Source organism: Onychostoma macrolepis, chromosome 05 (assembly GCF_012432095.1).
Source record: "Onychostoma macrolepis isolate SWU-2019 chromosome 05, ASM1243209v1, whole genome shotgun sequence".
NCBI classification, from domain to species: Eukaryota; Metazoa; Chordata; class Actinopteri; order Cypriniformes; family Cyprinidae; genus Onychostoma; species Onychostoma macrolepis.
The window spans coordinates 20004896-20026557 of record NC_081159.1 but is presented as its reverse complement, the minus strand read 5'-3'; the positions used below and the strand labels follow the sequence as shown (position 1 = coordinate 20026557).

At 39.0% G+C, this 21662-nt stretch overlaps 1 protein-coding gene across 2 annotated transcripts in view; it reads right to left on the bottom strand.

Moving 5' to 3' along the window:
• Positions 1-21369, bottom strand: part of spns2 (SPNS lysolipid transporter 2, sphingosine-1-phosphate) — a 72076-nt gene extending 50707 nt beyond the window's left edge. Inside the window, exons 1-2 of one of the 2 annotated variants that reach the window (XM_058774998.1) lie at positions 20901-21369; positions 949-1014 (exon numbers count right to left, since the gene is read on the bottom strand). In XM_058774998.1, coding sequence (XP_058630981.1) covers positions 949-1014; positions 20901-21132 — 298 coding nt within the window. In that variant the 5' untranslated portion in view covers positions 21133-21369. The remainder of the gene's footprint in view (positions 1-948; positions 1015-20900) is intronic. The other variant, XM_058774999.1, reaches the window with a different exon arrangement.
• Between the last annotated feature and the right edge of the window lie 293 nt (positions 21370-21662).

Genomic DNA, 21662 nt, shown 5'->3' with positions numbered 1-21662 from the left:
ACGGTGTCTCTGTTTGCACACTCAAGTATGTGTGTGAACACGCACACAAGTACAGTTTGTGTGTGCTAATGTTCATGGGGCTGCTCCAATAGGACCTCCACACAGTGACTTTCCTTCTCAAAAGCCACTTGACGTGGACCCAGCCCGGTTCAGGAAGCCCAACCCAACAGCCTCCAAAACCCCCACCTGACCCAGTGCAAGCCAGCCATTTGAACACTGAACCCTCTCATTCACCTCCCCATATACATCCACTGATTTCTAGCCCACCACAAATAACCTTTAATGATGTCATAATATGTTACACTTCACTGTCATCTGCATATAATGAGGGAACAATTATTAGTCATTTTTTAATTTTAGCCGTTATAAACGTTAGCGACAGACCACAAGCATCTCTAAGCTAACAAGAGCTCTGTGTGTTTTCCAGAATAAACTAAGTCTTTTCCTCCCATTAAAAAGAACCGGAGAGTGGACTCACAGTGTTGGGCATCCACTGCAGTACTATTACAGTTTCCTGTAACAACAAGACTGAGAAAAAAAAAACAGCTTCCCATGTACCTCACTGGAGTTTTACTGTGGTCTTTTTCCTTAATAGAAATATTGGAAAATGTATGTAATGTCCTTGTACTGTTGAATAATGGACAGATCACAGTGCAGGGTGGGTCTCCATCCAATCCAAACAACTGTGGCAGTCCTCTGTTTTGTTAAACCCTAACAAGTGCTTAAAGCACAGTCAATTACACTGGCTTTGGGGAGGAGGGAGGTGGAGCTGGAGCGCCTCATTCACAGTTTTTTCCTCCTTTGTTAACCCTGTCACTTCGGCTACAGGGAGCTTAATGGATTTTAGTCTTCTCTTCCACCTCATGTCAGTGATAGAAGTCAGTGAGTCTGTGTGTGCACACTGCATGATTGCAAAACCACATAATTATGGGATTATGAGAGACTTGCCTGTTTGCAACAAGCCTGCTCCGCTGTCACCAACCTCGAAGTGTTTCTGTATATCAAGGAGGACACCTGGGAAACCGAGACAGAGAGAGACATTAGAATTTGTGCTCTGACATAAACATTACAATGTGCAGTATGCAAAAATGAATATTCATTTTGAGATTTGATAAAGATTATATTTAAAAGTATGTTATTTTAAAAACCAATTATTCATTAATTAGTATATAAAAATGATTCATTAATATAATTAAAATATAAAAAATGTATTGAAAAACATATTTTCTAACATAAAAATCGTAATAAAATATGCTCAAAAATAAAATACAAAGTTCCCGTTGTGCTGAGGCGTAACTAAGGCATTGGTATGTCCTCAGAATAAGAAAGAAATGAGAAAGAAACGCACTTCGAATGTACCTTGACTTGCAGACACTGACTGCACTGGAATGCAAGCAGGTGGCGTGACTCGTGTGACAGGAATGTTGCATTTGTCACTATGTGCGGACAAGCCTGCACCTGCCAAAATGCCTCTTCTCAGTACGGCTTTGCTACAACGTGCCAGTGACAAGTCAAAACGGGTGGCGATGGGAAACCGCAAACCGATCAAGGCGAAACTCGAAGATGACTAAAGCCACTGCAGCAACAGAAACAAATTGCTATTTTTATTTCTCACAGCCACTCCTGTGTTATATGTCTGTGTTTGTACAGGACATGTATAATAAAAAGCATGACGTAATTAGCCAGGCAGTGCTGAAAAGTTAATTAAGAGACGGTTCGGCGGCATTAGGTGTTTGATCTGGGTGCGTGAAACCCGTGAAGCGGATGTCTTTCTCTCTTCCTCTATGAGTACAAGACTGTTCAGTGATTTAGAGAGATGAAACATCAGAGATAATGTCAAGCACGTTGGATCTCTATCGCTCTTGTCTAATTTCATTGGCTGTCAGTCACAGACTCTGTTTACAGCCTCTCCTGCATTTAGAAGTGTCTGAATGCTGTGTGCTTTGCACGAATGGAAGATCAAAGCATATGTCTGAGAAGAGTTAGACAGTTAAAGAGATCCAGAGGCTTAATTTCTCACTTTAAAGTGATCAGATAGAAGGAATGTGGAGATGAGAGACTGAAGATTTAAAGGCAGCAACACGAAAGCTGCAATTACACTAAAACAGGAGTAATGCCCTGATCAAGAGCTCTTTAGACTCCCGGCCAAAACAGACACACAATAAACCATACAGAAACATGATATGGTCAGAAGATACAGAAGATATGTAGGCACCAGGCTACATCTTCTAAAAATGATTACTAATGAACTGATTAAAAGACATTTAGATGACTTTCGTGCTATCATGTAACACTCACAGTTAATCTTAAAAACACTTTACAATAAGGCCCATTAGTTAATGTTAGTTAATGCATTAACAAACAATAGTGGTCACACTTTAAAGTCTAATTCTCTCTATCAACAGGCCATTAACTATGACTTAACATAAACCATCAACATAAACTCCTAATTTGCTGCTTAATAATAGTTAATAGGTAGTTGTTAAGTTTAGGTATTAGGCAGGATTAGGGATGTAGACTATGGTTATACAGAATTATGTGCTTTATAAGTACTAAAAAACAGCCAATATTGTTAATAATAGGCATGCTAATAAGCAACTAGTTAATAGTGAGAATTGGTCCCTATACTAAAGTGTTACCACAATAACTAACAATGAGCAATACATTTGTTACAGTATTTATTAATCTTTGTTAATGTTAATTAATGAAAGTACTACTGTTCGTTGTTAGTTCATGTCAAAGTCCATTGTCCAATAATTCAAAATAAATCAATATAAAATGTTAAATAAAAAATATATTACATGTTCAGTTGCATGTCATGTGACCATTAACCGACGAACATGCAAACTTAAAACCTCAGGTTGTACTTCAAGTAAAATATTTTTGGTCAAAGACATTCATCTGACAGAAAAGATCAGGAAACCCTTTTCAAAGTGAACATCCATTAACCTTAGAATGTTGACATTCTTAAATTTACTTGCAGCATTTAAAATTAATTATTTTTATATCCGTGCATTCCTAATTATGAACTATAAATTCCTGGCTTGCAATTTAAAAAGCTGCTGATAAACTTGAGATAAGATTTTTTTGGATTTTTTTTTTTTCAGAGTTCCTAGCGAAACATATTGATTTGGATATGGGGCGTTGGCTTTCCACAATCCTCCTCTATGCTCAGGAGCGAGTGGTCCCGCCCTTTTTCCATCAATCTAATCTGAGGCAGTGTACTAATTACCTTGGTCACACTCCTCCGTTGCCCCCCATCCCTCAATCCCTCCGTCTCTCCCTCTCCTCCCACTGGGAGGGGGATCCCTGTGCCAGATGGTGCTGCGTTTCTCCTCTTTCAGCCGAGACTGCACCTGCCCACCCTCACGCTTGCCAAAGACACAACCTCAACCACCACACTCTTCCCACCAAAACTCCCACACGCACAACTGATGCAAACCATGTAACAATCTGATTTAGTATGTCCTTATTTAACATGATAAAGTAAGGACTTTTAACTGGAAGAGACTGGTACTAGTAGGTCAGTGCGTGCACAGCGCAACACCAGACCATGAGAGCAACTATCATATTAAGTGAATTATGTTCAGTGTTTGGCAGGCGATACTGTCCGTATGTGATTTGCCCTAAATTCTTCCCTCTCTATCTTCTCTTCTGGCTCTCTGATAAAGATACACTGTTTAGGGAAAACATGGCAACACCTTGAAACTTTTCAGAGACAGCTGTCATGAAGCATTTGAGGTGCAGCCGCTCTGACTACATGTTGCATCATACTGTAAAACGGTAGGCAATGTGGGCACTGCCACACAAGGTGATGCAAATGCCCCAAATGGCACCAACAGAATCATCGACCTTCTAGTGTCCGCCTCGATGCCACCAGCACTGAGATGTTGCCATAGTAACACGGCACAGGCACACACACACACACATACAGAGGAAAAGGTCGTCTGGCGATCGGTCAAGTCAGCCTGATCAGGGTGGTAAAACGGAACTCTGCAATAATGAAGAAATATGCAGTTATCTTGATTAGCAAAAACTTTATCTGATTCTTACAAGGAAAAGATCTATCAGGTTTGGCTGATACGGTCACCTGCTTTGCACTTTGTCGCAGCCTATTTTACAGGTGCTTTACCAAAATGAAGAAACCGCAACAGATACTGAAGGCGAAAGAATGCTGCCCTGCCTGTTGTGACTGATCTGTTGCATACAAAACACATCACTGAATAATGACTAAGAGAACCAACAGCCATTGAACAGAGTGTAAAATTACAGCATAACTCTACACAAGTTTGGCTGAAATGCAATCAGTTTTCAATATAAATGAATCTGATCATCTAAAGCATAGTATATATAAACATACCTTATGATGTCATTTATAGTTATTTAACCCTAGCTTAACAAATAATTTGTGCAAAAATCCTCTAATGCTCATTCCATACAATATTAATGAAGTCATGGATTAGTAATAAAGTAAATCAAAATCGCTAATTTAGATTCAAATAAACATTTGCTTACAAATCACACAGTAAAACTGCAATGCAAACAGACTGTGGAGTGAGAAAGAGCGCCTTTTGTTTTCTAGCACACTAGTTACATTATCCTAAATGCTAATGAAACATTGACCCGTTCATGTGGGTCTCCATCTTATCAGCTGATTGGTGCAGTGAAACGGCGATATGCTGATATAAGATGCAGTGCATTTGAATGATGCTTTTTGATATAATGCTTTCACTATAGTGCCGTCCCCAGGAGACCCATTGGACATTGACCAGTGAACTGACCAATAGCATGTTTGAAAAAGCTCAGAGGGTCAGGATGAGCAAATGAGTTCTGTTAATGCGTCTAGTGCTATTTCAACTCTCAGGGGAGTTCATTCGAGTGAAGCTGTTTAATGGATCCTGGAAGCTGGAGGAGCAGCCCTCTTGCATTTGATTTACACAAGACAGCGTGATGCTATCTTAGACATACATTGTTTGGACCCATATTTGTCTGATCTGATAAGAGGAGGTCAGGCTGTAAGTTCAAGTGCTTGTTTGGGTTGAGTGTTTTCTTAAAGACTATGAGCTCATCCATGCCAAGAAAGGCCTAGAGGTTTGAGTTTTGATATACTAACCTACTCTTAAGGTGATATATTAGCGAATATCAAATCCTGAAAGGCAAGCATCACCTATTCAACTGTCAGAAGATTAAACAATGGCAAACATTTTTCTTTGAATCCAGACTCGAAAGCTCATTAAGGTGGGAATACTGCATTAATGCATACGACACCCTGTTCTTATTTTTGTAAACACACATACACGTCACAGTATAGACCCAGAGGACTGTCTAGTCGTCTGGGGAGAGAGAACGAAAACGAGGATCATTGAGTGATAGGACAGACCTCATTTTGCAATCCCCAAAAGAGGGATGATAGACCTGAGCAACCCCCGGTGCTATTTCAGGGCTGGGAGAAGTAGGTTAGGATAAAGGCATAGCAACAGAGGCTGGCCGTCCTATATACTGTAACTGAGAAGATGAGGAGAGGTGAGAGGAAAGGCAAGCAAAGCTTGATATAGGCAGAACTCTGTGAGGGGATTTTACTGAGAATGAATTGCATCTGCTGTAGTGTTGTTCATTAGCACGCTTCACCTCTACAATCCAAAAGTCTAAAATAGCTTTGTTATAGTGCTCTCCTCCATTATTTGATAAATATATGGTGCCATGATCAACATAAGTTTGCAATTCAGTTTAGTACAAACCAAACACACAGTGAGTTATCTGTAGTAAGACAGACATAAATGTATGCATTCCTTTAGCTCAAACAGTAAAGCATGGCGCTAGCAACGCCAAGGACATGGGTTTGAGGGAATGCATGAGCTGATAAAATGTATAAACTGAATGCCATATTTGTGCTAAAAAGAAGGCAAACAGAACGTTTCAGCAGGATTTAGTATCTAGGTAAACTGGATTGCATAATGATTAGTAAATAAGCTTTGCACTGTAGTGCTGCATGCAATTTTTAAATAAACTGCACCAACTGATAGTGCCGTTTGCATGTGCTGTGTATGTTGTTTTAGCACTCAATTAAATTTAGAAACAATGCAAATAATGAAATTCAATGCACAATGCATGTTCTCTTCCCCACTATTTGATAAACTGCTGCTGCCATGATCAATAGAAATGTAAGAAAAGTATCTTTTGAAATAAAATAAAATTTTACTCAATGCTAATTGCAGCAGACAAATAGTTTTGTAAATAAAGTGGAATCTATATATATATAATTAATGAGGCATATTTGCATTATAAAAAAACGTAAATAAAATTATTTTGTATTTATATTTTAAATATTCATTGCAACTCTAATTTAACACCTGGTTAAACTGGATCGTAGGTGGTTAATAAGGAAGTCGCAAGGTGGCAACTGTTTAAATATAATCGCAACCTCTTACAGCGCTCTTTGAATTTGTGTGTGTTGTTTTAGCATCTGATTAACTAAAGAAACAGCAAATAATCAATTTCAATGCACATCATCCATCATTTGATCACGAGCTGATAAATTACTACAAACATGGTCAACTGTGATTCAAACATCTACTTTAAATGATATTCAGTTTAGTGCAATGTGGGGAAAAAAGCTCAATCTATAAATATACAGTAACTAGTTTACATACAATAAGAGCCGCTTTTGTGCTGAAAAAAAATCCCAAAATGAGTAGAACTTGGTTAAACTGGAATGCAGATGGTTAGTAAATAAGATGCAGGGTTTTGTGCTGCAGTACTGCATTCAAAAGTGGCACAACTGTTTCGAATTTGCCCCGTGTGTGTGTGTGTGGTAGGTCAAACTGCAGTGCAAATGTACATTTCCATATCCTGTGTAATGCTACTCTTTGCGGTAAGAGAATTTCCTCTCTGCTCTATTATGAAGTTCTCTCCCTCATTCTTTTCATTCTACCAAACCACTGGTACACTATACTGCTGCTGACACATCCTGAAGCTCTCTTCCTCCTATTTTCCTTTCCTCCTTTCCCATCCCCTGCTTCTCTGCTTCTCTCATCAGCTAAGGGTGTTCCTTCTCAAAAGCGTCACAGGGATTGATATAACAACACCTCGACAGAAGTTACATATGTGCGAAAGCGAAAAAATACTGTTCCCATGTTAACCCTTCCCAGCTTCTCTGCAATATGTCTGCTCTCTTGCGCCGAGCCAAACCTACGAGAGTGCAGAGGCAGGGCAAGAGCTGACCACAAGTATGCTTGTCTGTTCTCGGCAAGCTCCTGACCGCCGGGTCCATACATATCCCGCAAACGACGGATGCTTTTTCCACTCAGCCTTTAACCACCACACAGTCCATATAAACACAATGCAGATGTCAGTGGATGGGGGTGTGTTTTAGCAGGCGTTTGCGGGTGTGGGTGTTTTGGAATTCCCTTAGCATTTTATACCAGTAGTTCTTCATTACTGCCTCACCCCCAGGCAGGCTGCCAGCGCTGCTCATCGGTGTACTGCTTTGTACACTGCACTGCTGATCTGAGACTAGTTTTAAAGTGTGTGTGCACAACAACAAAAATTGTACAATTTATGAATATTCAATCACAAATGCACAGAAAATATATTCAGTAGTATTTTCTTTACAACAGAATACTTACCCGGAGAGTGTAAATAAGCTGTGCACTGCGAGGTTTCTTCAGTCAGTCTTCTAGTCTAGACCACATCACATGCTTTTAAATATTACATAAAAAGAAAAAAAGAGGGAGAGGTTTTCTCCTGCAGAGGTGCCATGCAGAAACAGCATATAGTATTTGTGCATTAATAATTCATAAGAGAATTATCCTCTGGAGTGTAAGCCAATGTGTCAGATGTATAGCTGTGCAATGGTCAGAATGCACTGGAGCACAGAAGAATCCCCAGGCTACCTGGTTTCCCCTCAACATCAGGAGTATGTATCGTCAGTAAATGTATGGTTATATACATATCGATACACTTACTCCTTATACACAGAAACAGAGAGGAGTTTTCTAGTTTAAACATGCACAGACTGTGAGATGCATGAGTATAGATGTTTAGCAACAGTAAACATTGGCAGTAATGTTCACTATATACATTTATATAGTGGATATTACACGCAGAGGCTCTAAATGAGCAGCTCGTTTCATTAAATGAGCTCCTGACTACACTGAGCAATTTAGCAGGAGAGAAAGCAGCTGACAGACACTGGAGTGCAATTACGGCTGCCCTTACTATCAGCCTGATCTGATAGCATTCTGTTGGTTATGTGCTAATGTTAACTGCCAAGCAGAAGCTTCAATTACCTTCCCTTCCCTCAGATTCAGATGCTAAAGACTGCATAAATCACTTGATGAGCAGTTTTGATGTATTTTCAGATTTGGCTGAGATACTGTATATTAAAGGGCTGGTCCATTTTTTTCTAGCCGGTTTTGCTTTAGTTACCGCCATGAACATTATTTGTGACTTGCTAGTTGTTTGCAAGTAGTATTAATTGAACACACTGTAAAATTTCTCTACTACTATTCAAAGGTGTGGGTCAGAAAAATGTATAAGTTTGATTTTATGAGATCCTTAACATCTGCCTGTTAAGTGTTCATGCTATACCTTAATACTAATCTCATCACCAACCTTTTGGACCAACAGTTTAAACATCTTCTGATGGCGTCGAGCCATTAACTGGTTTAATGTTTTTCTGACTGACATTAGCCGTGCTTCATTTGTAGCCTAATCCTTGTGCTTTGTTTTACTTTTTTTATTTTTACATGACACAGAAAGGGATTACTGTAATTATGAGGGCTTTTTGTTTTTTGCCTGTAATGAGATTTGATTTGGCTTTTCTCGCTCACTGTGCCTCTTTGCTTATTCTCCTTTTCTTCTCTTTGTTCCGTAAGAGCTGTGTAGGAGTGGGGTGGGTCTCACCCAGGGGGGCGTCAACAGTGCCCGATTCCGTGAATAATAATTAGTCCTGAATAAAAGTGCTGAAGTGCTTGATTATCTTTCTTAATTACTGCCATTCCCATTCGAAGTGTAAACCTACAGTGAAGCATTATTAATTAGCTCTGACAAACATGTTGAAATGGTAGATTGAATTTCTTTTCTTTACATTATTTTTATTGTGTGTTAATCGTGTCATTAGTTGTAGAAGAATCATTTGGACGCTTCAAATACTACCTCAAAGTGTTCAGGAATTACCTGCAAGTGGCAAAGGACAGTGCTTGAATACTAAAATACAATCTTTGGGCGAAACATCTGTGAAGCTCTTTGATTGAGAAAATGTCTAAGGAGAAGAGCTTAATCAATGAAGCTTCAAACAGCATAGCGAGCCAAGCTATTCTCAACACAGTGTTGAGCAACAAACAGAGAGAAGAGAGTTAAGAGGTGTCACGAGACTGAAAACTGGAGGGAAAAAGGAGAGCGCTAAATTGGACGAGGCATTTCAGCACACTTAGGGCTGAAAAAGCCTCTGTTGAGAGCTGGTCTTTCAAGCTCAATTTAGCATTAGACTCTAGCCATACTGCTCTGTGTGAGTGGCCATGAGCTTTAGACAACTGACAGCTGAAGGTGATGGAAGTCGGAGAGATGTTTGTGGAGAAAAAACAACAACTTTTTCAGTCAGTTATAATGACCAATTGAGTGAAAAATACACACGGTATAATGTTTCACGGCTTTCTCTTTTGACTTATGCTGCACTCTCAGAAATAAAGGTACAAAAGCCGTCACTGGGGCGCTACCTTTTCAAAAGGTACACGTTTGTACCTAAAGGGTCCATTTTGGTACTTTAAAGATACATATTAGTACTTAAAGTGTACATATTAGAACCTAATAGGCACAAAAGTGTACCTTTTGAAAAGGTACCGCCCCAGTGACGGCTTTTGTACCTTTATTTCTGAGAGTGTGTACAGGACATTTATAGCTATACTTTAAAAAAATATGACTTCTTGCTACTAAGAATTCTTTATTCACCTTAATACTTAATAGGGTCAAAAGCTGTTTCAGAGAAGATAAAGCATTCATAACCCCAGAGAACCCTACAGAGGACAGTAATAACTATAAAGTGCTATATGGCTGGAAAGTTGTCATCAATCCTTCTTGACTCAGCATGGACGGGCTCTGCTGTTTGATCTCTCAGTAGACTCCTATGGTGAGACACCTAGTGTAACATTAATTCCTAGTGTATGTAATATCCCACAGAATGACAGGAAATTGGATCTAAGAAATTGCAATTCAAAGAAATTTAATGCAGGTCTGTCTGTCTAACTGTTCCCTGAATTCAAATGGACAAATGCACAATCAAAATATGACAGAAAGAGTTTACTACTATGCTATGGGAGAATACTATACCTGAGGCTCACATAGCACTGATCCTTTAGTGCAAAGACGTAGTCTGTGTGCATAGAATCTATTTACTTCAAACTCGAAATCAAAAGGCATTCTCAGTTCAATTCTGAATGTCGCATAGCCCTGTGATGAACGCAAAAATAAGTGCCAGAACTGGGTTGCCTGAAATCAATATCTACAGGAGAACCACATGTGGCATGTATTCAAGGGACACTGCAGTCTGAGTAATTGACTGGAGCCCCATAAACCTCTATTCTATCCAATCAATGCACAGACACACATCCACACAATCACACACAGACCCCCTGATCATTTTTATCTGTCCCAGTGTCTTTTATTACATCTATTTTCTAGCTATGCAAAGCACTATTTTCATCCACTCTCACTGAGAACAGCTGAGACTCTGCAGTGCAGTGATCCATCTCACTTTCTCCTTCATGAATTAGAGATAAATCTCATTTCTTGCTGGTCTAGTTTAATGCAGAACAGTGCAAGACACTCTCAAGAGACAGTATGTCTTAGATTTGTGTTTTATCCTGCAGGCCCACCAAAATGTTACGCCATATAAACCCAAGAGAAACCTTCAAGAAGGAAAGAGGGTGTGAGATTATAAGAGTCATAGAGAAACGTGTTTGGCTGTGTAAATTTAGATGTTTTGTAATGATTTCGTATTGTTAAGCACCTTTCAGTGGCGTGAGCTGGTGACTGTAACTATAGATCGAAGGTAAAGCAACTGTGGGAAAACAAAACAACCGCATCAGTGGAATTCCAGCTCTACTTCCACATTCCACATCAGTTAGGTGGAGACACACACCTCACACACACACGCAGGTATTTTAGGCGTTAGTTCTGGGTAATTATTATGTTCTGGTGTGGCCAAATAACTCAAACTATTGTGGCTTACCTGGTACGAAATACGAAAACCAAATTAATCCTTAAAGGAAACTAAGGTCTATAGGTATTTGTCATATAGCAAGGATGGACTGTGCCTAAAAACAGACTTATGTCAATCTAACACAAACTTTAACCTGCTGTATTATGTAGTTCACATATAGCCGTTTTCACTCTACGCTGATGAATAAAGTGGCTGAGGCACAGCAGTGAGCTATCTTGACTAATCCTGCAATTTAAAATTCTCTTTTTTAAACACATTTTAAAATGTAATTTATTCCTGTGATGGCAAAGTTGAATTTTCAGCAGCCATTACTCCAGTCTCCAGTAGTGCTGCTTAATATGTTTGTGGAAACTGTGATACTTTTTTCAGGATTCTTTGATGAACTGAACATCATTTATTTGAAGTAGAAATCTTTTATAGCATTATAAATGTCTTTACGGTCCCTTTTGATCAGTTTAATGCATCCTCGCTGAATAAAAGTATTCATTTATTTAAAATTAAACACAGTAGTGCAACTTTGGTTTCGACAGGCACACAAGTCAACCAGGCCATCAGGAAAAGTCCCGGTGCTCACTATGACCAGCCTGTCCCTGCGTACTAAGCAGCATACATAAAGGCATACTTGTCCCCATAGTATGCATGGGGTTATTTTTAGAACTGCTAGATGAATGGCTCTGAGAAATGAATGAGTCTAGTTAAAGAATCACTGGAATTTAAATGTACAGGGTAGGACAGGGCATGTGGACACGTGACTGTCCATCCTAAGGTTTTGAGAAAGCACAGCCTGTTCCTCTGTGTGCACCTTTAAACCCTGGTTGTCTACTCTTACACACACTGAAACAACAGAGCTAGATTTCCCACTGAGGCGAAAGTGTTTCTGACATCTAACGTGTCGCGGTGACAAAAAATACCAAGTGTTCTCGAGTATAAAAAGATGGCATTCAGTGACACAGGAATACACATAAAACACACCAGGCAAACACTGATTGATGAGATGATATTTCGGTAGGCCCCTTCATTAATAGATACTGTATTGCTGTAATAGATCAGACAGAGGTCTGATCCTATTTACCTACAGAGACTCACATTGTGTTACAAACCTTAGGCTACAAATCTGGGAAATAACAAGTTACATAATACCGGTGGCTGATTATTTACTCAATCACAATTGTATAGAGGGAAAGATAACATATTTTCCTCCTCAATAAGACTCTGTAAATACAGACATGCAGTAAAGTCCAGTTTAAATATTTGTCCTGGCAATGTCGAGCGCTTCTGAAGGCTTACTTTAGGGACAAAGCTGAGCTTTAGTAGAGTAGTTTACCCTACTGACCCTTCTTTGATTTGAATTGGTCAATATTTACACAGAAGCCTTATCTAAAAACAGAACAGATTATCAGCCTTATCTATAACTATTATCCACCCTCATAAAACTGGAATAACTACTCAAATATGATTTCAGGTCAAGCATAATTGGAGATTCCGGTATCTCTCAGTTATGCTGTAGCACCTATGTTACATTGCATCCGGAAACACTGAAATCAAGTTTGTCCCTCTCTGGAAGACAAAAAAATGCAAAATTAATGAGAAATTCAACAGTAAAAATGTTCGGTAATCTGTCAGTTACTATATTGTCGTAAAAATTTTAGATTTTGAAGGGTTTACAGTAAAGACGGTAATATTGTAAAATATTATTAGGAGTTAATATTTGATTTAGTGCTGTCAAACAATTAATCGCAATTAATTGCATCCAAAATAAATTTTTTGTACTGTGTATATTTATTATGTATATATAAATACACACACATACAGTATATATTTTGAAAGTATTTACATGTGTATATACATTTATATTCTTATATTTTATATTATATATAAATATATTTAATATATAATAGTGCTGTCAATCGATTAAAAAATTTAATCGCATTAATCACAGTCATGGACTGTGATTAATCATGATTAATCGCAAATTTAAAATACTAGGATTTACCTGTAAATGTGTTGAAATAAAGAAATGCACGACAAACTAGTTTAAGGAAGCAGAACCTTTCACACTTCCGCCAGGTATGAGACATAATCCTTATTATTCTTTTATCATTATTCTTTTGTTTTTATTCAGACATTATCAGCCTTTAAACTGGCCGTTTACCAAGCCACATCGCTTCAATCCCAGTACACATTTACCCAACTATTATCAAAAGTATTTCTAAATAAATACAACAAAACATTTCTTGCGACCTTATGTGAAGTATTATGATAAAATGCATTATGAAGAAGAATTGGACCTGTTCTGCAGCTGCATTAGAGCTAACATTAGCATCATGCTTCATAAAACAATTTATGAGATTAATAATACACTTTTACTCAGAACTCACTTCAAACCACCATCGAGTGTTTGTAATAACTTCCTTTTACGATCACATGTGGAATTTGGTCGTTTAATGTTGTTAAAATATGCTATTTATAGCCTTTTATATCGCTGCACAAATTAGCATTTCATATGTACACATTCATCTCAAGAATATCACATACAAACCATATCTATCGTAATCGTGTGTTTATTATCTTATATAATCTATAGTGGCTGTTGTCATGTTTATTTCTGCTGTGTAAAAGCCTTAACATGTGCTCTGCTGAAACTCACGTTGTTTGATGTTACAACCGCCTTCTTAAGTTGCCAGGGATACATTCCAAGTATGATAAACATTAGTAAAAGGATCTATTTTTATTTTTATTTGTCTATATACACTTTGGGACGGCCGTGGTACATTATAAAAGTAGCCCAAAAAACCGCAACCCACGGCTCTGTAATTTTTTCCCGCGACTGCATTTTCAAAATAGCCCACCTGTGCCGTTACCCTGGCAACACTGGTCCGCTGCACCCTCATCACACAATGATAGATAACCTTCCGCGCTGTGATGACGGGAAGAAGTTGGGGTCACGTGTTAATTTTTTTTTATTAATCGCATGCATTAACGCGTTAACGTTGACACCCCTAATATATAAACATAACATTTTTTTTTTAAATATATACATGCATGTGTTTGTTTTTGTATATACATCATAAATATACACATTAATCGCGATTAATCATTTGACAGCACTAATTTGATTATATGTTTCATATTTGAATATATTTTAAAATGTAATTTATTTCTGTAAATGCAAAGCTAAATTTTTCAGTGGCCAGTCAATGCTGTCCTACTTCCAAAATCTAATATGCTGATTTGGAGCTCAGGAAAAATGATTTATTATTATTATTATTATTATTATTATGCTGCTTACAATTTTATGGAAACCATGATACTTTTTTTCAGATTCTTTGATGAATAAAAAGTTCAAATAAACAGCACTTCTGATTAATTTGATGCATCCTTGAGAAATTGAAATATTATTTTTTTTACAAAATATTAATACTAATAATATAATATAAAATATGTATAGTTACGTGTCTGCCCCTGTTTGTTGTAGCCACATGGGATCAGAGGTCAGGCCTAAAGGTTGCCTCCCAGACTCAAAATCAAACATTTCTGAACAGTCCTAGTCTAATACACGGTGACATACCTGAGACTTCAAATCCCACAGGTGCGCTCCCCCCCTCAGGCATCCCTCCCCCCTCTTCCTTCACCCTCCTGTACAGCTGTCTGTCAACTCTCCACCCTTAATCCCTTAGACACACACACTCCATCAAAAAGACACGTTGAGGCTGAGAATCATGGCGAATCCCCTTCTTTAAACAGATAAACAACCCACACATACTACACATCTGTTTGGACACGCAATGAGCTAAAAGCAGGCCGCCAATTATATTAACAGGGTCAATGCCATTTAAACAGTTATGTCTGGTGGAAAAACATAACAAACACTGTTCCTTGTTTGGGTCATCCACACTACATTAAATGAACATCACATGGGCCGAATGAAAGACAAGCCCATTAAAAAATAAACTGGGAAAATCGCATCCCAGTTCTCAGAGGCTGTTAGTGGACTTGATTGTGCCAGTGATTATTTTGAGTCGTCAGGATGCTTCGCCCAATACAGCCTCTCCGGAGCGAGATGAGAATTTGTACTGCTAAACGCCACTCGTGTCTATATATATTTATACACTGACCTTATTGTTGAGGTCAGAAAGGCGGTCATGGTTGTGTGCTCTTGATAAGAGAACAGCTGAGGCAGATGAATGAAAATAAAAGATTCAGGAAGACTGAAAGCTCTTTTCGCTCACTTTCTTGCCTAACTTCTAGGGTTAGGTCAGGCTTAAGAAGCCAAGCTGTCTTCAAGGAAGTAGCGGCTATCACAGTAATGGCTTTTTGTGCTTTTGTAATGGATGCTGTGACCACATGAAAAGCACCTTGTTGAAAGAAGGAAGAGGTACCGTCTAATTCCAAGCACTCCTATCACAGGCAACACATAAATACAACCCTATAAACACACACACATGCCAAGAACAGATCTTAATATGGCAGAAATTTAGTATGAGGTCAAAATTTGTTTAAATAAAAGCAAACACCCTGAGCATTAAACTACGCCAATCATTTCTCAAACACTAGTGTATATTGTACTGCACTGTTATTGGGAATATTAAATACTCTGTGCCTTCTTCAGTATACACCAGCATTAAGAGCTAACTTATAATCGCCTTTTAACATTAATGAATTTATATATCTGGTTTGAGGGAGACATCAGTAGTAAACACAACAGCTCTATAACTGCTTCTATGAGAAGCAATTACAGTGCATGCAGGAATCAACTTTAGGAGAAATGGAAGCCATTTGTTCTGCATGAGGGTTTCAGAAGAGTGAGACAACCTTATAAACTCAATAACTGAGAATTTTTCCATTACGTTCATGCTTTTGTTGTTGAGAATCCTTTAATATGAGCATAGTAAAACAAGCGAGTAGAGGAGAGAGACAACAGCCAAACCTAAAGTGACTAAGCCAACCTAAAGTTTAATTTTAATACAGCGTTTGTTGTCAGTATATTGAAAATACACTGCAGTATTAATCTACATACAGAACTTTCAGCAAAATTTCTTGGCCAAAAAACATCCATAGCCTATTGTCAATAGTATAACGGTGTATAAAGCACAGCTCACACAGAAGTCACTTTCAAATCAAGCATCTTTCTGCAGTAAACGTATAGGAGCTTTTGACATGATGTAATACTTTTGCTGGTGTCATTATTATATGTGCAGCGCATGTGCTACGTGCTACTGCTGCTGACCTCCTTCAGTACGGCACACTGTTTTGTTGCTGATAGGCCTTATCACACCTTCAATTCACACCACAAGGGGCAGAAATGGAAATGACAGTGTGCGAGAGAGAGAGAAAGTGTGTGTGTCTTCAGAAGGGACTGCCAGAGAGTGTGTCCAGGCAGAACTAGAGCTGAGCCAGCTAGACTGGACCATCTAGTGCAGAAAAGCAATGCAGCAAAACGTACAGTACTGTAGTCTCCACTTCCCCTCATAAACTGTGAGCCTGTGTATCTGAATGTGCAGACATGCTCATTTTCCCTCAGGGAGCTCCTCTGGCTGCTGGATTACCCGTCACACTTAATTAAGCACTTGTCTTGAGATTAAACATCCTCATACCTCAGATGCCTTTAGGGGAGAAAAAACTGCACCTTTCAGTATCTGCTGCACCTCATAATCCAGATTACCAGTCGAACTGCCTTCATTAGAGCAGGCATCAGGCCGGTGGCTCAATGGAGGATCTTAGATCAAATAATGTTAAGTGGCCTCCGTCTGTACATCCCTGTGGTATTCCCCGCGCCTCCTAATCCCTGTCTTAACTGTAATCTGTTGTTGAGCTCAGTCTGTCTGCTGGAGGGACTGTTGCCAGCCAGCCAGCCTCCCTGGGTCTGAGCCATCACAGCCAAACCACAAATTTAATCAAACTAAATGGTTCACAACCTCAGTCCCATCAATCTGATCTCTCTGTCCCACTGGAGGCTGTGTTGGAGACAGTAAGAGACAGATATAGATAGTGGACAAATATAATGGGCCAACAGGGAGTGAAAGAAGTGGGCAAATCGGCCTCAACGTTGCAGAAATACACCTTGGGCTAAACATAAAGAAGGATAAAGTCGTTCCTATGACTTTGACTAGCCAGAAATGAGTTATAGTAGATAGTCTAGCCCCCGAAAACACACAACAAGAGTCTATAGTGACCGTATTACATCCTTAGTACACCCAAACAGACCGTATTACATCCTTAGTACACCCATTCTATTTGCTGACCAAAGAATCAGCACATAGAATGGTTTTCTTCCTGTGTACTTCATTCTGTTACGCAGTTCCTCATGAGGGATCGGTTCTCTCCTCTGCTATAAAAACTGCACACCCGCTAGTTTTGTTTAGGTGGAGAAAACAGCCAAATTAGAGCTTTGCTGTTCCCTTTCACACACATACACATCAATCAATTAAACACAAGACCAACAAGGCTAAAATGACACACTGCTTTTTCCCCTTCTTTTTTGAGAATTAACATTTGGTTCTGGCTAACAGTGATGAGAGACTTCGGTTGATGCTATAAGATTCCAAGACAACCACAGCCTAGAACGGCTTGTAAAAAGTGAATCTGGCAGTAAATGAATATGACTTAAACAGCAAGAAAACTCGAATGAAGTGTTTTCACAGTGACACTATTTATTAAACCCAGTTTCAGTCATTGGAACTGCATTAATTATAAGACACTAACTGAGAATGTAATGCGAAGCTGTTTGGTGTTAAAAGCCACGACTTCATGCACATTTGATTTTATTTTGTTTGTGTGTGAGTTCATGTGTGCAACCTCAAGTGCACAGCTACTCTAAAACTTAAGTGGACACAATCAGTTTACCAGTTTTGTACTACATGGCTGCAACTTTTGAAACATCATACTTTACGAATTACGTCCAGATGATTAATCTCTCTTTTAGCCCAAAAGAAATAGTTCACCCAAAACAAAAAGCTGTCATCTCTCATGTCATTGCAAACCTGTATGACTTTCTATTTTTAGATTTTCGAAAGCCCAAACAACACTGACTTTCAATGTATGTAAAAAAAAAAAAAAAAAAACATTTTTTGTTTTAAATAAGAAATAAGAAGTCATGCATAATTTATGTTTTGGGGTGAACTATCCAATTTAATGTACACTCAGACACAAAAACCCACAAACAAGCCACTGCTGAAAGTCATTAATATGATGCTCGTGTCAGTCTGACTGCAGTACAAATGACTGAACAGCAGGACAGCCACTTCTGTCTCAGCAGCCATGTGGATCATTCTCTCTCTCTCTCTCTCTCTCTCTCTCTCATACTAAAGAGTGGTCGACACCACTGCAGGATGGCTGCGTCAGCTCTACCCTCTCCTCTTTACTCAAGAAGGGGGCTTAATCCTCATATACACACATCCCAGAATGCATGGTCAATCAGGAACTGAGGTCTTGAAGAGATGCTACACTCAACAACATGCAGTTTGCTTCTGCAACATTCACTGACAAACACATACACTTACACAACTCCTCTCTTGAGACCTGACCAGTTTGCTGCAATCTCCCTGCAGTTATCATCTCACATATATATTCTCCATTTCACTCTGTTCAGATGTAACTCCTTGTTTAGAAGCCAAGAGGTTGATTAACTGTGTATGTTTCAAATGAGCAGTTGTACAACATGATAAAGGATCTTCCTTTTTATAGACAAATTTGTGTAGCCTATCTGTTACCTCACTTGAGTATAAATGGTGGAATTTAGCTTACATTGATACTTTTATCTATGAAAGAGGATGATAAATCTATCTATTCAGGAAAAGGGATTGATTTTAGAGATGGCAGGATTAGATCAGATAGCCCACGTAAACACATCTTTTTCATAATGTTATCACAGCTCGCTTGACTTATGTAATGCTGCTGAACCCTGTAGTATCCAGCGCTACAAAACCGCCACGGGGCGATAACGTTGCCTTTGCTTATTTTCTGCTTTCGAGTCCTCGCGAATTTCACTCCATGAATTATTGACTGACATCTTAAATTGTTAGCCTGCGTGATGCAACACGCGACCATCTGGCAAAGTAACGCACCTTTGCATATATTTAAAGGGATGAGAGAATTATTTGCCAGAGCGGATCCTGCATTTATATATTTTGATGCATCCCGGGTTTTGCTGAATAACTTACAGCCTCCCGTGACAATAAATAAATAAATAAATAAATGCTGCAGCGGCGCGCCATTTAAGCATCTCGCGCTGTCAAAAGTGTCTGCGTGAAGCGCGCGCTAGATGGAACATGCTGTTCAGCGCGGAAAGAACAGGCACTGCGAACATTTCCATTTCATTTATGCAATCGTCATAATGTGAAAATAATTAAAAATATTTTTTCTTCTGCCAATTAATTAATTAATTAAAATAAAAACAACACCAAGCTCCACCAAATAATTGCATATCAAATACCTGGTTTGTATGTCTCAGGATGCAACTTAAGAAAACTACAATGTGCTTATTTTGTCAAGAAACACATAACAAAGTTATATAGACTATTACAAGTAAAGCTGAAGGAAATGGATTAAGAGCAGTATCTCGTATTGACGGTTATCCTAAATCCCGCGTTTCAAAAATCCCTAGCTAATAGCGCGCACTCTTGCCTTGTTCCAAATCTCTAATCGCTTATCATTAGTTATTCATGAAAATTACCCCTCTCAGAGTGTGCTGGAGCGAATGTCAGCTGACAGGTCCCCTCGGATCACCGAGTACCCATTCGGTAAACGAATTAATCCGGACTTTTTGAGGGAAGCTAAATTTGACACAACATAAAAACTAGTTGATTAAATCTGTTCTAGTTTCTATGGAAACATGTCAGACCGCGGCTGCGCTCTGCGTTTATTCCAGAATAACTTGATTCCTGATACCAAGGGCATCTTGTGTGGAGCGCTACTGGGGTTACTATTTATAAAACCAAGGATATAAAATTTGTCCCTCGAGAATTTTGCTCTAAATTACTTTGAACTGTAATGTCCTCGAGTAGCCTATATCGCTACTGCTTTAACTGAGGTCTGTGTATTTTTTATGTAGGTATGTGTAAACGTATTATTTTTTGGACACAATGCCCATTACATTTACATTGATCAGATGGGTTGATAAATGCGTAACGTGATTTTGAGTCTAGTTGTATATTTACACACAATACTAATGAACCTAATAGGCTACGTAATTATTGTGTGGAGCTGCTTGTATGTGCACATTGCCATTAATAATTGTTTACAGGAGCCTAATGTGTAACGTGGATACTGATTTGAAAAGGGCTTATAATAGACATAAAATTATGCATGGGACCACTTGTCATGAGGATTTGGGTTTTCACTCATTTGGCAGGCAGAGGGTCAGATTAGATTGACCTAAGATCACTCACAATAGTAGCCAAATCAATATCATGTTAGCACAACGGGGTTACCTCTCAATCCGGATGGTTTGATTAAATCACACAGAATAAGACCGTCTTTAACCCGCTCAATAAAACTCAGCACGTGTGCAGCGAGATACACAAATGATCACTTGATTTATGTTAATGTTTAAATTGTGATTTTCCTGGTGAGTGTTTTGACCTGAAACCGCTCTGTAAGTGAAACATTAAACAATACAAATGATGACTAGCGCGGTTTTCGCTCTCCTGAGGCAGATAGTAAAGCAAGAAAATGCCGGTCTTACCTGCTACGGTGTATCTGTCCATGTAATTGAGCACATTTCCAAAACTCAGAATCCCGGCGGCAACGATCGGAGACCGGCATCGGAGTAATGCGGCACGGAATTTCTGCCCAGGTTTGCAGGGATGCAGGTCTGGACTGGATTTAAGAGTCGGACTCATGCTTCCAGACAGTGTGTGCACCTCATCGGAACTGCTGCACCCCTCGATTTCACATCCATCGCTTTCCACGCACATCTTCTGGCACGACAGATCCAGCGCAAACGATTGAACGATTTCTGAACGGAGACAGGACGGTTGGGACGGGAAACTGTAGCACCTTTGAGCGATAAAGAAAAACTAATTGTTAATCGCGAAGAATACAAATCATTGATTTGATTATTGCTCGCTGAGCTCGGTTCATGTCTATACAGTGACAGGATTTAGCGCTCGGCAAGCGCTTTTCTCTCTGTAGTATGTTGAGCGAGAGGGAGGCGTGGTTGCGCGTTAAGCCCCGCCTCTCCTACTCTGAGCAAAGGAAGGCGCTGGTGTTCACGGAATGCTCGTGTGAAAGAAGGCAATGTCACCGAAATTTAGTAGTAACAGAGCGCACCCAGTTGCTTTGTCTCTGTTGTTTTCTTTTTTTTTTTTTTTTTCTAATGTAAAAGAGTAGGCTAAATGACGTGGAATATCCTCTTTTCATTTAAGGTGTATATGAAAAGAAAAGAAAAAAGAAAAAAGAAAAAAAAACCGCGAGAGCCGTGGGGAAATTAATTCTAATTTTTTGT